Here is a 16,351-nt window from a genome sequence, read left to right as displayed (position 1 = left end):
AAACTGAAATATCTTAACATCCTCTTTGTGTCCCCCCATATGACTCCAATGTGCAAAGAATGAACTATCATGGAAAACAAGAATGATCTGAGAAGACAAGATTTCTTCTCCTTCACAACTCTGAACTTCTAGCAACAACACAGGGACCTTGAGAATTAGCTTTCTCACATGTGAAGTGAGGCAGAACAAATGTCTAGAGGGGCTAAAAAGTTTGCCTTCCACAACAAAATGCGTGCACGTCTCTCAATCTCTAAGTAGCTCTTAGTTTTCCAGAGTAGATAAACACAACTCTAATAATAGTCAAGATTAATCTGCTGTGCTCCAAACGACGGTATTGTTCTCCCAATTCCTATGCTTCACATTTATTTCTGCATCCATCCTTTAACCGGTTGTGAACGGTGCAGTCCTCGTTATAGATTAATCAAAGCAAACCACTTATACATTCTGCTTCCTGTTGTTAAGAATCTTCCCTAAGTATTTCTGTTCACCATCAGGAAGCTATGGATAACCTTGTGAGGTCAACTAACACTAAAGGGAATATATGTGTATCATGCAACAAATATCTCAGCTATAAAGTTAAGACAAGTCACACTAAAAGGGCACTAAGAAAGCCCAATATTAGAAGGAATATGAAATAAATCTGTTAGAAAAAAACCACATGAAGGGGAGCATATCACTTGCCCCTCCCACTCCTCTGCATAGGAGAGTTTCGTGCATCCCTTTTGCTCAGACTAGCAAACAATTACATACTGTTCTCAGTCAGTAAATTAATTTAATTTAGTTTATTGATTAGATCAATATTTTAGTAAATCAACAATCTTAAGGCTTCCTTGGTGGCTCAGTGGTAAACTGCCAGCTAATGCAGGAGACACAGGTTCTACCTCTGGTCTGGAAAGATCCCACATGCCTCAAAGCAACTAGGCTCACGCACCACAACTATTGCGCCTGTGCTCGAGAGACGGGAGCCACAAGTACCGAAGCTAGGGTGCCTAGACCCCGTGCTCTGCGACCACAGAGGCCACCTCAATGGGGAGCCCAGGCACCGCAGCTAGAGAGCAACCCCACCACTGCAATGAAGGGGAAAGCCCTCCCGGGAGCAAAGACACGGCACAGCCAAAAATAAATAAATAATAAAGTTACCTTTTTTTTTTTTTTTTAAGGAAAAAAACAAGTAATTTTAGCCCAGTGAGTATCACCCCTCACAATGCATCAAAATCACCCACAGGTAAACAGACAGAAAGACCCAGATAGAAGGAATGAAAGGATGAAGATGGAGGACTCATCCCGCTTCCAGAGATGATTTAACTAGGACTGGGTAGAACCCAACCACCAGTATCTTTTGAGCACCTCAGCAGATTCTAATGTATAACTAGAGGGGAGAATCACTAGTTAGTCTTTGGTTTTTAAATCACTTTAAGAAAGTACAGACTTAAAACACATACTGAGATTATAGACTACTTCGTATTTCTTTAGTCTTTCCTGAACTCTCCAACTTTTCAACAGTGAGCCTGTATGGCTATCAGAAAAAAATGTCAATAAAAATTAATAGAAAACCACAAAATGCCAAGCATAAATGACTCTTTCATATTTTCTGCTCCTATATTCAAACACACACTTGAATCCATAATCTTATGAGACGTCCCCTCTTTCCAAACCTTCAAGATTCAGTATAAAACAGGCTATCATCACAGAAAATAATCATGATCAAATTCGTGAGTTCCATAGTTCTGGTGAGAGAATATGTGTTTGCCACCTTAAGTCAGGGGTTTTCAACCCTCCAGAATCTAATTGGTTGCCCCCACTGGAATTATGTGCAGAGTTCTAAAAATTCCCCCAGGCCCAGGCCATAACCCAGAGCAATTAATCAGAACCTCTGGGCTGGGACCTATAGTTTTGGGGTTTTTTTTAATATTCCCAGGTGATTCCAACATGCAACCAAGGCTGGGAACCATTGACTTAAAGAATTAATTAACACAAGTCTCTAGAGATAAGCTTCTACTGGCTTGAAAGCACAATACCTTGAAACTCTGACACTGGTATAATTTCAAAAAATGGTCACTGTGGATATGCATTGATATTCAATTTCAAGTTGCCAAGGAATAAAACAGCACACTAAATAATAAATGCGTTCACTGTTCTCCTTTATAATTGGGAATAAGTCACCATCTTCTACATTTAAATACAAGAAGTTCTGAAATCACTGTTATATGTCACTCACACATTCTGACAAAGAAAGGAATATGGACAAGACAAAATTCGACAAAAAAAAAAAATGTTTTCACAGATTCTATGTTTATTCTACCCAAGTAGGTATTATTCTTGGAATAACTTTGCTACCTAGAAGTCAGAATTGTACTCTCACGTTGCCTGAGATTCTCAGATGAAAGGCCTCGATGTGAAAGGCCTAGATGCTCACCATTTTCTTGTTTGTGAATCTGAAATAAAAGTGCATCTCTTTAATTTTTAAAGAAGCTCCGTTGTGTTGATTATTCTCACCATGCACCCCCAGGCCTCCTTTCCTCCTCCCTTACGGAGGAAACTGGTGCTTTGGTTTTGGTGCAGATCTATTCTCTGCTCTCTGGGGTAAGAATTAGCCCACAGATAACACTCACTTCTGTGCCTGAAGACTTTCCAGACCCAAGCAGCAGAGAATTTTAATAGTATGCAAAACACCGTAATTAAACAGCTTTTATTAACTGTTAATTTTTACACGGACAAACCTCTATCTTCACAGTTGTACCGTGCTGATGTGCTCAGTCATGGCCAACTCTTTGCGACCCCATGGACTGTAGCCCATCAGGTTCCTCTGTCTGTGGAATTTTCCAGGCAAGAATACTGGAGTGGGTTGCCATTTCCTTCTCCAGGAGATCTTCCTGACACAGGGATTGAACCCTAGTCTCCTGCATTGCAGGCAGATTCTTTCCCACTGTGCCAAGTGGGAAGCCAAGGAGAGATTAAATCGCCCTCCATCTGGCTGTCCACCAACTCCTCTCACATAATATACAACCAACAGGGAAATTCTGGAGGGTATTACTAAATGAATTCAAAATGTCTAAGAAATTCTTTTGAAGAAATGTATTCATCCTTTTCCACTTTGAGGCATTACACACTTGTAATCACCTTTTCTAGAGCATACTAGGATTCTCAGCAGACTGGCCCTTTCCTTCTCAGTCCCAGGAAGGAATGGTTTAGGTGTATTAGGTGTATCCTTTTGTTCTCCAAGCCAGAAGCACGGGTGAAGGGGAGAAGAGAGTGTGCAGCAGAACTGATGGATTCCATGGCACAAAGATTATAGGCCAAACTTAAGAGTGCAAAAAATAATGAAACAGGTGGTTCTTATCTCCCCTATTAAAATGAGTAAATTCATTCAGCGACATTTTATTAAACACCTCAGCAGTAAAGAATCCTGCAATGCAGGAGATGAGGATTCAATTCCAGGTTGGGAAGATCCCCTGGAGGAAGGCATGGCAACCCACCCCAGTATTCTTGCCTGGAGAATCCCATGGACGGAGGAGCCTAGCAGGCTACAGTCCACAGGGTCACAGAGTCAGACACGACTGAAGTGACTCAGCACACAAGCATGCACATGCAATGCCACTCTGTGTACTGGAGATGCAAGGGACAATTCTCTGCTACCCTGGGAGTCAGAATACAAGGAAGACAGAAATTAAACTGGTTATCACATACCTGTTTTACTACAACAGTGATGATGCAATGAGGCAGCAATACAGGGTGATAGGGTAGCATGAAAGGGGGGCTGATCTGGTCTGGGAAGTCAGTATAAACTCCTCTTGAGGGGACCCTTAATCTGGGCTCTGAAGGATGGGGTGGCAGCCAGCTAAGCAAAGAAGGAGTTAGTTTTGTGGGCAAGGAATGTGAAAGTTAGCATAGTTGTGGTGCGAAGAAAGAGGGGAAGAAAGAGGAGACTGGCAAGGCAGTTAGGTACCAATGGGAAAAGGCAGTTTTGCCCCATACATACTGGGTGTGAGGACCGGCAGGCATCAGTGGAGTCATCAGGTAGGAAGATGGACATCTGAGCGTAGTGCAGATGAGGAGCCGTCTAAACCAAGCACACAATGATGGGAGCTATGGATGTAGGGATGGGAACTGAAGCTGCAAGAGTGGGTGAAAAATACACCAGGCGATGGGCTTCCAATTTTTAAAAAATCTGAATATCCCTTTGAAATCAACAGTTTGCACTTATAACAGCGCCAATCATATCTGCTTCAAGAAACAAGCCCTAAAAAACATAGAAACTATCACCATTCAATTGGATGACTTCTCATGGACACAGATAAAGGACCAAACTGGAATTTTCAATCTTTGTTTGTGATTATAAATACAACCACTAATAATTATTACTTTGGTCAAAGAAAAAAAAATCTGGATCTTTTGTATAACTAAATTAAATAATTATGCTGCCCTGGAAGAACCCTGAATCTACTTGTGGAAAGACATTTCATCCTCCCATTAATCTCTGCACATACATTAGGCACAGAATAGGAAAGACAATGGGGAAAATGAGAGAGCAGAGGAAAATTAATTATAATTATGGAAATGCAGCTTAAAGAACAAAGGCTTAAATTTGTAACACAGCTCTAAGGGGACATAATTCTCATAAGTAACCATTTAAAACGTGGGAAGTCTGCAAATCAGAAGGAAAAGTTGACTGTTTATTAAATGTATTTCTTCTAACTTAGTAAGTGGAAAACTGGTATTCCCAAGCATAAAGGAATAAAACAATCAGTAGCCTGCCTGCTTGGCTGGACTCCCAGTGACCAGAGGTTTGAGAGAATTTGAGAGATTATCAGGAAAGGCCAGCCAAGGATATCACTTAACCCAACAGGCTCATTGCAGACAACCACTAAAGCTTCAAAGACTGAACACTGTTCACTTCTCATCCACTAGAGCTTGCCAGGGGTCCAGATCTTCAATTTGCCATTTTCGTACACACTCCACCTGGGTCTTTTCATGCCCTCCATCATTACAAAATGTAAATGACCTTGACCCAGAAAGCATGACAGAAGAGAATACGGTGGGTCCAGTCACCCCCTAGAAGCCCACTGAATCAGATTCCCAACGGGGAAAAGAGGCTGAGACATCGCCCCATGAATTTTTATAAATCTGATCATTGTTTGGTTCTGATTAGTCCAGACACACAATCTTGCAAGAAGCAAGCACAATGAAGAACACCAGTACCTCTGGGAAAAGGACATCACTTGAATCCAGACGTTAGTGGACATAGACTGGCCTGAGGTGGCTCTAGAGAGGACCAAGGAGAACTGCCAGGGGTAAGGAGGGCAGGATTCCATCTATCCAAAATCACATGACCTGAGTCCCTGTTACGTGTACCGCCTAGCACATGGAATACAACAGACAGTACTCTGAGAATTAAAACCAGAGCACCAGTCACTCCCAGAGACAAGCTGAGGAAGAGCTCATTTCAGCTCAGTTAAGTCACTCAGTCGTGTCCGACTCCTTGCTACCCCATGGGCTGCAGCACGCCAGGCCTCCCTGTCCATCACCAACTCCCAGAGCTTACTCAAACTCATATCCATCCAGTTAGTGATGCCATCCAACCATGTCATCCTCTGTTGTCCCCTTCTCCTCCTGCCCTCAATCTTTCCAGCATCAGGGTCTTTTCCAGTGGGTCAGTTCTTCGCATCAAGTGGCCAAAGTGTTGGAGTTTCAACTTCAACATCAGGCCTTCCAATGAATATTTAGGACTGATTTCCTTTAGGATAGATTGGTTTGATCTCCTTGCAGTCCAAGGGACTCTCAAGAGTCTTCTCCAACACCACAGTTCAAAATCATCAATTCTTCAGCACTCAGCTTTCTTTACAGTCCAACTCTCACATCCATACATGACCACTGGAAAAACCATAGTTTTGACTATACAAACCTTTGTTGGCCAAGTAATGTCTCTATAAAAGAATAATGCAGATAATTCAGAGAGGCTTCCTAAGGCTTATGGGGGTAGCGCCTGTAACAGTGTGAGAAGAGACAGACAGTGGTCAGCCGGTCTGGGAGGAGGACAGGAGCAACTTCATACCCGACCCATCCTCCAAAGCCCGCAGAAATCCACGTGCAGAAACATGGAGATAAGAAAACGCGCAGGGACCAGGCAGTCACCCGCGCCCCCTCACCAAGAGTCCTCAGGGCAAGGGAAGCCAGGCCTCAGCTAGAGGGAATTAGATATGGACATCGTGTGGGGCTGAAGGGAGACAGCAGGTCCTCTCTGTAGAGTCCTAGGTGACAGGGTGAAACCAAATATTCACAGAAGATGGAACCAGAATCTTGATCATCTCACCACCAATGACAAACAAACAGGGGCTGGGGTGTGGCTCAAAGGCCTTTGCTTCCCCCATCTCTCTTCCAAGTACCAAAATCTGAGGATTTTGAATTCTTCTTCAAGGGGAAGAACTATAGCAGGGCCAGAAGAATGCCCACCCTCAGCCCCAAGCCAGGGGTAAGAGAGGAGACAGGATTTAAATGAGTTTGACTTTAGTATTTCAAACTGGACTAGATCCTCAAGTAGGCTTCCCAGGTGGCACAGTGGTAAAGAACCCACCTGCCAATGCAGGAGATACAGGAGACTTGGGTTCAATCCCTGGGTCGGGAGAAGATCCCCTGGAGTAGGAAATGGAACCCACTCCAGTATTCTTGCCTGGAGAATTTCATGGGCAGAGGAGCCTGGCGGGCTACAGTCTATAGGGTCACAAAGAGTCGGGAGCAACTGAGCATGCATGAGCACACAGCACCTCAATAACCAAAAGTAGCCAAAAAGTATTAATAGAATTTGCCCAAGATGTTGCAAAGATTATTTTTCAAAGTGAAAAATAAAACAATTTTGTATATGTTAGTGTTAGTCGCTCAGTCGTGTCCAACTCGTTGTGATTGCATGGTCAGTAGCCCTTCAGGCTCCTCCGTCCATGGGATTTCCCAGGCAAGAATACTAGAGTGGGTTGCCACTTCCTTCTCCAGGAGATCTTCCCCATCCAGGGATCAAACCCGGGTCTCCTGCATTGCAGGCAGGTTCTTTACCATCTGAGCCACCAGGAAAGCTGTTTTATCTTTTAGTAATTGGTGAAAAATAAAACAACTTTGTGTATATGCTACAGTAAATTGAGAATGCTCAATAAATAAGTTATAAATGGAATGCCCATCATGAAGAAAGAAAAAAAAGGGGGGGGAAGAGGAGTAAAGATAATGAATTTTGAATTTTGATATAAAAAGCATTTCGCTGAGGCTTTGAGAATTTTCTCTGTCTCCAAGAGATGAAGGAAGACCATCACATGACCAAAAGGTTATCGAGCAAGCCTGCCTCACCAGCTCACAATAAAGTTTATGTCTAACTACACACAAGTGTCTCCTTTTGTTAAGGCCCGAATGGCGAACCCTGACTTGTCCCAAGCGAGGAATAAGCACGTAGACCAGTTTGGTTGCTTGCTGTTGCTGTTCAGTGATGTTCAACTCTTTGCAACCTGATGGACTGCAGAATGCCAGGTTTCCCTGCCTCTCACCATCTCCCGGAGTTCGCTCAAACTCAAGTCTATTGAGTTGATGATGGTCAGTTAATTCATAGCAAATTCCTCAAACAGCCTCTATTTAAGTGGCCTGAGAAGGGAAGGTGGGGAAGCAAGCATTTCTTAACATTTTAACACTTAGGGAGAAGTTTAGAGGTCATCTGTCCTAAATAGCAGCATTTGCTGACATGGAAACTTGGTCCAAAGCACAAAGTTTACAGCAACCCAGTTGGAGGTGACCCCTGCAAGAGGCCTTGCTCTCTTTGCTGAGCCTTCACTGCCTCTGGCTATTTGCAAGATGCCCTTAACATCACAGACCTGTCCTCCATGCTTTCTGCCTGAGTATGGGGCTAAAGGGGAATCCACTGGGCAAAGCTGCTTCCAAAATTAGTTCTATTAAATTTACAACATTTATATATATCATACATTCTCTCCTTTAAGGCCTTTTTTTTTTTTTTAACTCTCTGTCTCAATTTGTCTTTGAAATTTTTTCCAGGTAGTGTTCCTCTCCAAGAAATGATACTTTTGATCTTAATGATGCCCACAATATCTTGACTATCATTACATTAGTAGGTATTCTCTATGCACTGGTATTTTTCTGGACCCAGAAGAGGATGTTTATACAGCCATTGGCTGGAAAAGCTAGGCTTTGATTCAGTAAAGTAATGATACTCTATTAAAAAAAATAATAATAGGTAGTAATGCCCAAAACCCCTAAAGCAGGCAGGCTGCTTAAGTCATAACTTGCTAATAAACTGGCCTAAATTAATGAGAACCCTAATTCACTTCTATATAACTTCATTCTCCTTGCATATTTACCAGGCAGGATCTGACAGTATGGCATTCCAGTGAGGTAAACCTCTCCACTCTTCTTCTGTGAATAAACGACATTTGTCCTAAAAACCTGTCAGTCCTTGCTACTGGTCTGCCTGTGGTCAGGAAGGACTTAGGAACACACACACATACACACACACACCCCAACTCCCAACCACCTCCCCCCAAAGGGACAGCTGCTTTTTGCCAGTGCAAAGGTAACTACAAATTTTACAGTCAAATAAGAATCTTACTTAGGTTGCTTTTCCAATATCACAATTACAACACGCAGTGCTAGAAATAAATATTAAGTCACCTCCAAGGTGACTTGGAGAAACTCAAATGTTTGAAAAAGTTTATGTACATTAGAAATTATATATGTTAAATAGCAAATATACTGACAATTGGTTTAAGAATCTGTGTCCTAAGTCAGAAAAAAATGAAGCAATTCAAAAAAAAAAAAAATGAAGCAATTCATGACAGCCAAGAGAAAGAGCTGAGGATACAGGTCATTTTCAAATAAGAACAATTTACAAAAATATAAGCCATTAAAGCAAGGTTCATACTGCACAAATTATTCTTTGCCCAAGTTTTTTCTCTATATCAAATAAATTAGAAACAAAATCCAACTAGAAAAAGCCTCTAGCAATTGGCTTCTTTGATAGGCTTATAATCCCTTTGGATTCAACAGACTCACTAAAAATCGGGGCAAATGACAGACAAGTGGGAAATTTAAAAAAAAAAAAAAACACCTCATCATGATTCCTACCAGAGGTCTTCTCCTCAGTGACACAGAATTAAGTCAATTCAACCAGCTCATTACTGTTAGCCAGCACCCTCCATTTCCTACCTGTTCAAAATATTCTATTCCTAGGTCAGGACTGTTGCAAAAATGAGAAAAGATAAAAGACTGGACAGAAACTGAAGGTTAGTGTTACTCTTTGGTTTGTGGGATTGTGGGTAATTTTCTGCATTGTTTCCAATGAGAACTCACCTCCTCTATAATCAGAAAAGGAGGCTCTGAATGCACTTTATGAACTGTGAAACAGTATACAAATGTTACATTTTTATTTTTACTTTTATTGACTTCTATAACCCACCTCTAAGCTATATGAGAGCTTGCAGGCGCTCAGTGGCTTTAGAGAACTCCAGAAAAACATCTACTTCTGTTTTATTGACTATGCCAAAGCCTTTGACTATGTGGATCACAACAAACTGGAAAATTCTTAAAGAGATGGGAATACCAGACCACCTTATCTGCCTCCCGAGAAATCTGTATGCAGGTCAAGAAGTAACAGTTAGAACCAGACATGGAACAACGGACTGGTTCCAAATTGGGAAAGGAGTACGTCAAGGCTGTATATTGTCACCCTGCTTATTTAACTTATATGCAGAGTACATCATGCAAAATGCTAGGTTAGATGAAACTCAAGTTGGAATCAAGATTGCTGGGAGAAATATCAATAACCTCAGATATGCAGATGACACCACCCTTATGGCAGAAAGTGAAGAGAAACTAAAAAGCCTCTTGATGAAAGTGAAAGAGGAGAGTGAAAAAGCTGGCTTAAAATTCAACATTCAAACAATGAAGATCATGGCATCCAGTCCCATCATTTGAGGGCAAATAGATGGGAAAACAATGGAAACAGTGAGAGACTTTATTTTCTTGGGCTCCAAAATCACTGCAGATGGTGACTGCAGCCATGAAATTAAAAGACACTTGCTCCTTGGAAGAAAAGCTATGACAAACCTAGACAGCATGTGAAAAAGCAGAGACATTACTTTGCCGACAAAGGTCCGTCTAGTCAAGGCTATGGTTTTTCCAGTAGTCATTTATGGATGTGAGAATTGAACCATAAAGAAAGCTAAGTGCCAAAGAACTGATGTTTTTGAACTGTGGTGTTGGAGAAAACTCTTGAGAGTCCCTTGGACTGCAAGGAGATCCAACCAGTCAATCCTAAAGGAAATCAGTCCTAAATATTCATTGGAAGGACTGATGCTGAAGCTAAAACTCCAATACTTGGGCCACCTGATGCGAAGAACTGACTCACTGGAAAAGACCCTGATGCTAGGAAAGATGGAGGGCAGGAGGAGAAGGGGACAACAGAGGATGACATGGTTGGATGGCATCACTAACTGGATGGATATGAGTTTGAGTAAGTTCCAGGAGTTGGTGATGGACAGGGAAGCCTTGGCCTGCCACAGTCCATGGGGTCGCAAAGAGTTGGACATGCCTGAACTACTGAACTGAGTGGCTTTAGTCATGTCCCACTCTTTGCGACCCCATGAACAATAGCCTGCCAGGCTTCTCTGTCCCTGGGACTTTCCCAGCAACAATACTGGAGTGGGTTGCCATGCCCTCCTCCAGGTCTTCCCAACCCAGATCTCCATCATTCACGGCGGAGTCTTTATCACTGAGCCACCACCAGAGCAGCCCACCTGGTCCTCATTTTAACATGGCTCTTTTCTCCTGGGAACACTACTTAAGTATGCATATTCTAAAAGTCTCTTATCTTGCAGAGGAAATGGTTCTTTTCTGTTTATAATGAATGGGGTTTTGTTTCTTTTTGTTTGCCTTGGTTATGTAAGGAGAGTTACCCCCAGACCTGGAGAAGCTCCTCTAAAAGAAATCTGACCTTTCTAACTCAACACGTCCCGTCCCCTATCTTTTCTCAGAAATGTTTAGACATTCTCTATAAAAATGATATCACTAGTGCTCCCTTGGCTTAAAATATACCAAGAAGTCTCACAATTCTCCCTTCAGTTAAACCCCTGTCTTCACAAGCATTACTTTTCTACAGAGGTAAACACAGCTCAAGAGCAGAAGCATCATTCTTTCCTGAATTACACAGCCTTTGGCAAAGAGATCCAAAATGATATTTTATACTATCAGAAATACTTAAGGTTACTGCTTTATTATTAATGAAGAGAATCATAATTCTAATTGGTTTTAATCCTTTTAATCTTGAGATTTGCTATCTCTAAATCCTCTCAAAAGAGTAATTTTTCAATGTAAGAAGGAACCAACTCATATTTTAAGTATTCTGCTGCCCCCTTGTGTATCTCACGTTTAAGAGACAAGACGGCTCACGAAACACACACAGGTGTCATCCTCAGAAATACTTCAATGGAATCTCAGAGACTAGAACTGGAAAGAACCTAAAAAATTATGGAGAACGGCACACTCATTTCACAGAGGAGAAAACTGAGATCTGAAGGATTATATAACTTGGTCAAGATCAGATATGGTTAGTTAATAGCCGAGCAAACACTGCTGAATAGAACTTCAACCTCTCAGAATGTTAATTGCTCTGTTAAAATGGAGATAGAGCCTGGAAGAAAACAGTGGGGTTCTGGAGTTAAGCAGATATGAGTTTGATTTTAGATCGCCACTTTGCAACGTCTGCAAACCTCTTTCCCCATCCATAAAATGGGATGAATAATAACTATGGCAAATGTGTTAAAAGGATTTGGTAGGACCATGTCGTGTTTCTCAAGCCATCAGCATAACTACCAATAATACAGTAATTCACTAAGTGGTAACACAACTATAAAAATAGACAGAAAATTGTTTTTAGGTTGTTAGAGCCTTTAGATGTCTGGACAAAGGTATTCTAAGATAACGAATGAATAAAACCTGAACTTTTTCAAAACTCACACAAAACTTGGAAAAAGAATGCAATTTTTCTCACTCCTGTGTTTCCTTATCATTTTTTTTAATTATTACAAGTAAACTTGTAACAGAAAACACCACACTTTGTAACAGCAAACAAATTTGTAAATTTTTAACAGCAAACACTGTATAGAGATGATGCGAGGAACAGGGTCCTTAGATGAGGCTCACAGGAAAACAAAGCAGAACTCAGTGACAAAGTGTTAAGTCACAGTACTTTCATCTCCTTTGCTAAGAGGTCTTCACTGATACAATGCCGAGAGAGAGTCAGCCTGGAAGGGTAGAGGCTAAAATTTTAGATCTGACTTTGCTAATAACTGGTTATGCCAGCTTGGGCTGGTCTTTTCCTCTCTTCCTCCTTTTCTTGACCTATAAATGAAGGCATCCTCTACCTAGCAAAGTTCCATAGCAAGGTGGTATAATGAACGTGAAAAAAAAAAATGGCAAAGCATGCTTTGACAAAGTAAAGTTTATCTTAAAGTTAATTTAAAACTATAAAAAAAAATATTATGTCTGCACTAACTTGAGGAAGAAAAACCAGACTGACAGAGGGGAAGGCAGCTTAGATTGAGGCTTCTGTTCGGCAGCACTCCACTCCTCACAAAATCTCTCTTCTCGATACAGTTCTACTAGCTCTTGATGGAGATCACTCCCCCAAAATCCTGCCAACACACGCATCTCAACTCTTGAGTCAATTTCACCCAAGGGCATCCTGATATTAGGATTGACAGAGCTTACCCCTAACTGTCTATCAGCAGGGTAACAGCAATTCATCTTAGTTTGTCATGAAAATGACTAGTGTCGACCATTCTGATCTACAGTCACACTTGTCCACCCTGTTACATGAAAATGACTAGTGTCGACCATCTGATTTACAGCCACACTCGTCCACCCTGACCCGGTTACGTGCCGTGACCTGCTCCGTTCTGTACGGTGCCTGATAGAACGCACACACCAGGCTGGTTATAAGCCCTGATTGATGATCCACCAATATTAACTGAATACTACCTGTGGGTCTAGCCCCTCAAATTTCAAACATCAGAAATGTTTGGAAGGAATGTTTGGAAGAAAGAAGGAATATGACTGGAGTTGACAGCACAGCAGAGGAGGAAAAGCCCTGACACAAACTAACTTTCAAAGTAGAAAGTGATGATGTGGTTGCGGTTGTTGCGGTGAGGCATGCCAATTCCAATTGTGGGCAAGGAGTCCTGTGGGGCTTCTTGGGTAATTTTTCATCAGCAAGTTAACTCAAGCTCTTGGTTCAACCCAATAATTATACCACATTTGCATCCGGAGTGCTAGAATAAAAGTGCTGTCAGAAACAAAAGATCCAACTGCAGGCGTAGAAAAGGCAACTCACCATGAAACGGACTGTTGTCCACCAGAAAATGCCTGCGGTACTGCACACAGTTCCTTCTCTCCAAGTTCCAGTAACTCATTGTCAGGAGATTGCTGGCACAGCATCAAAACCAAATTGCCCTGTCAAGGGAAACAGAATGAGACAAAAAGTGAAGAAAGCGGCAGCCACATGCCCACACTGGCCGCCTGATGCTTTCAGGCCCCAGGCATTCGCGGACAGCACACGGGGCTCCCGCCTCCTCCACACGGGGAGCGGGTACCCCCCAGGCCCCAAAAAATTCCCCCAAAGTTTTCCCACCCAGGAGAAGGTCCTTTAACACACCACTGCTGGAGCTTTTTCTAATAGCGCCTTACAGGGCTCAAAGTTACCGCTGTCCTGGGGGAAAACCAGTCCACCACCAGGGAAGAAGTTTCAAGACTGGATTCTGTGCTCCAGGGCTCGCCCACTCAGCCGGGACTCAAACCAGCCCATGCTGGTGGCTTTTCAGGAAAGCTCAAGTGCAGGAGGGGAGGTGATAACAGAAGGGTGACTGTCATTCCCACTTCCTGACTTTTTAACTCAACACCACACCAGAGGACTACAGTTATGATCCGTCCATGGAGATCTTAGAAACCATAACGTGTCCATGTAGCCAGGGGTCAAGCAAACAGTAACAAAGCTTGTCTCCCTCTTCTGGACTCACCATGGATGCCACTTAGGACCACGAGGGCCTGCCTCTGACCAGACTGAGCTTACTTGTGTAATCAGAGCCGGGTGCACAAGCAGTGGGTCTGGCTTCTCCAGAAGGTTTGCCCCTCCACGGACAGAGAAACACAGTGCTAACCAGAGCAAGAACTTGAAAGGCAGAGATCCGAGCTGATAAATTAAACCCCTCCAAAAGCTGATGTGCATAACAAGGTTCTCTTTGTTCCCAGCATTTAGCTAAAGCAACTTTCCAGAATTCCAACTCCTTTTCTGATCACAAAATAAAGCCAGGGAAAACCAAGCAAGGCTGGCAGGAAGAAGACCCACAGGTGGGAAACAATTTGTCATCTGTGCTATTAAAGCAATCTAGACTTCAAGACAGTCAGTAAGTGCAGATGAAAATAAATGACCAGAGCTGTGCCTATTCATTAATGGAACCACAACTAGGAGAGGTTCCTAAAGCTCTTGCCAGCGCTTCTCCTTGGCTCCTTGATGTTCATTCTTCCTCCCTCCCCTATCCACAACCTCACCTCCCTTTTCTCTGACTCCAGGCCTAACTCCCCACTTCCTCTTACCCCACCCCCACCTGACTTCTGCAAAGGCTCAGCAGGTAAAGAATCTGCCTGTGATGCAGGAGACACAGGAGACAAGAGTTCGATTCCTGGGTTGGGAAGATCCCCTGGAGGAGGAAAATGGCAACCCACTCCAGTGCTCTTCACTGAAAAATCCCATGGACAGAGGAGTCTGGCGGGCTACAGTCCAAAGGGTCACAAAAAGCCGGGCAGAACTAAGGGACTAAGCATATGGACACTTGGTACACCTGGCTGCTTCTCCCACTCCCTCAGGCTGAAGATGAGGCCCAGCCCACCAAGATAAAATCACCCATGCAAACAACTGTAAAATAGGCCAGAAAACAAGCGATTATGGAGGCAACCCTCCCTGCCCTCTCCCCACCCAATACCCCATACTACAAAGATTAGCAATATAGTTAGATATGCTCACCAATTAAAAAAAAAAAAACTCAATACTGAAATACATCAAAAATAATCCCCACTTGCCTCATTTCATGTCCGTTTCCTGGAATGATAACTTTGGCTTGGTGTGCATCATTCTAGTCTTTTTATGCATTTACTTATTTATACATATATTCGTTTCTGGGCTTCCCTGGTGGCTCAGATGGTAAAGAGTCCGCCTGCTATGAGGGTGACCTGTGTTTGATCCCTGAGTTGGGAAGATCCCCTGGAGGAGGGCATGGCAACCCACTCCAGTGTTCTTACCTGGAGAATTCCATGGACAGAGGGGCCTGGCGTGACATGGTTCACGGGGTCACAAAGTTTCAGCCACGATCGAGCAACTAAGCACAATATATTCATTTCTGTATACATCCACGTACTCAATTTTGCATACATGCACGCTTTATGTTTTTAGTAAGAATACCTTTTTTTACAAACTAGAAATAATTTTCAGTAATACCAGTAGTAACTATCTCCTACAAAAGTATATTCATGATTTATACTAGAAATATTTTAAGTTATCCAGAATTAAGGAGAGCTCTGTACTCATGCTAATTTTTCCTTACTAACTTGATCTTATGATTTGGTTTTTTATTCCTTATTTTTATTTTATTCTTTTATTTATTCTTTTATTCTTTATTTCATTCTTTATTTTGCTCTCTCTGTTCACTTTTAATCCAAGTCAGATTAGTAGGATGGAAAGATGAAAAAAAAAAAAAGGTGCATTTGTACTTAGTTAAAACATACACACTCATACCTGACCCTCATTTGGCCCTTCCTTCTAATCAGATGAAGGGAGAGATGAGGACCTTGGAGTAAGTGACTCTTTTCTGCTGCTAGAGTGAGCAGCAAAGGGACTTCAAGTTGTATGTTTGGATGACGAGCTCTGCTGGGTAGGTGTTTTTAAGAGGAGAGGACTCAGTTTAAATGATTGAACTAGAACACAAAGATAAGCAATTGACCACTATGGTCTCCAGGCTGTGTGTCCCCTACTTTGGCTAATTACTGGCCTGTCTTTGCTCCCCTGGCATCTGTGTGCTGCCGAAGAGCAGCCAGGAAGCTGCCCCTGAGCTGCACACACACCACAGGCCCTTGGTAAACGCGAGTGATGCTTGGTCACACGCCGCCTCCTGAATTCCCTCCAGCCCGAGACTGAAGGGAGGGACTGCTCGCTCTGGCTTCCAGAGTCAGAGCAGATGATTTCAAAATTGAGAGGGAGTGGAGCTGGAGGTGATGAACGGAGTCAGCGGGGCAGAGGCAGGGGGAGCAACCGCCATGCAAC

The 16,351-nt window shown here is 42.7% G+C and overlaps 1 protein-coding gene across 1 annotated transcript in view; it reads right to left on the bottom strand.

The window, feature by feature from the left end:
- The window catches only part of PLCH1 (phospholipase C eta 1), a 228,752-nt gene that overhangs the window by 187,504 nt on the left and 24,897 nt on the right, over positions 1-16,351 (bottom strand). The window contains exon 2 of the mRNA XM_065942637.1: positions 13,373-13,491. Coding sequence (XP_065798709.1) covers positions 13,373-13,451 — 79 coding nt within the window. The 5' untranslated portion in view covers positions 13,452-13,491. The remainder of the gene's footprint in view (positions 1-13,372; positions 13,492-16,351) is intronic.

Source organism: Muntiacus reevesi, chromosome 8, assembly GCF_963930625.1.
Source record: "Muntiacus reevesi chromosome 8, mMunRee1.1, whole genome shotgun sequence".
In the NCBI taxonomy this organism is placed as follows: Eukaryota; Metazoa; Chordata; class Mammalia; order Artiodactyla; family Cervidae; genus Muntiacus; species Muntiacus reevesi.
The sequence above is the reverse complement of the archived record's forward strand: the minus strand, read 5'-3'. Positions and strand labels throughout refer to the sequence as shown.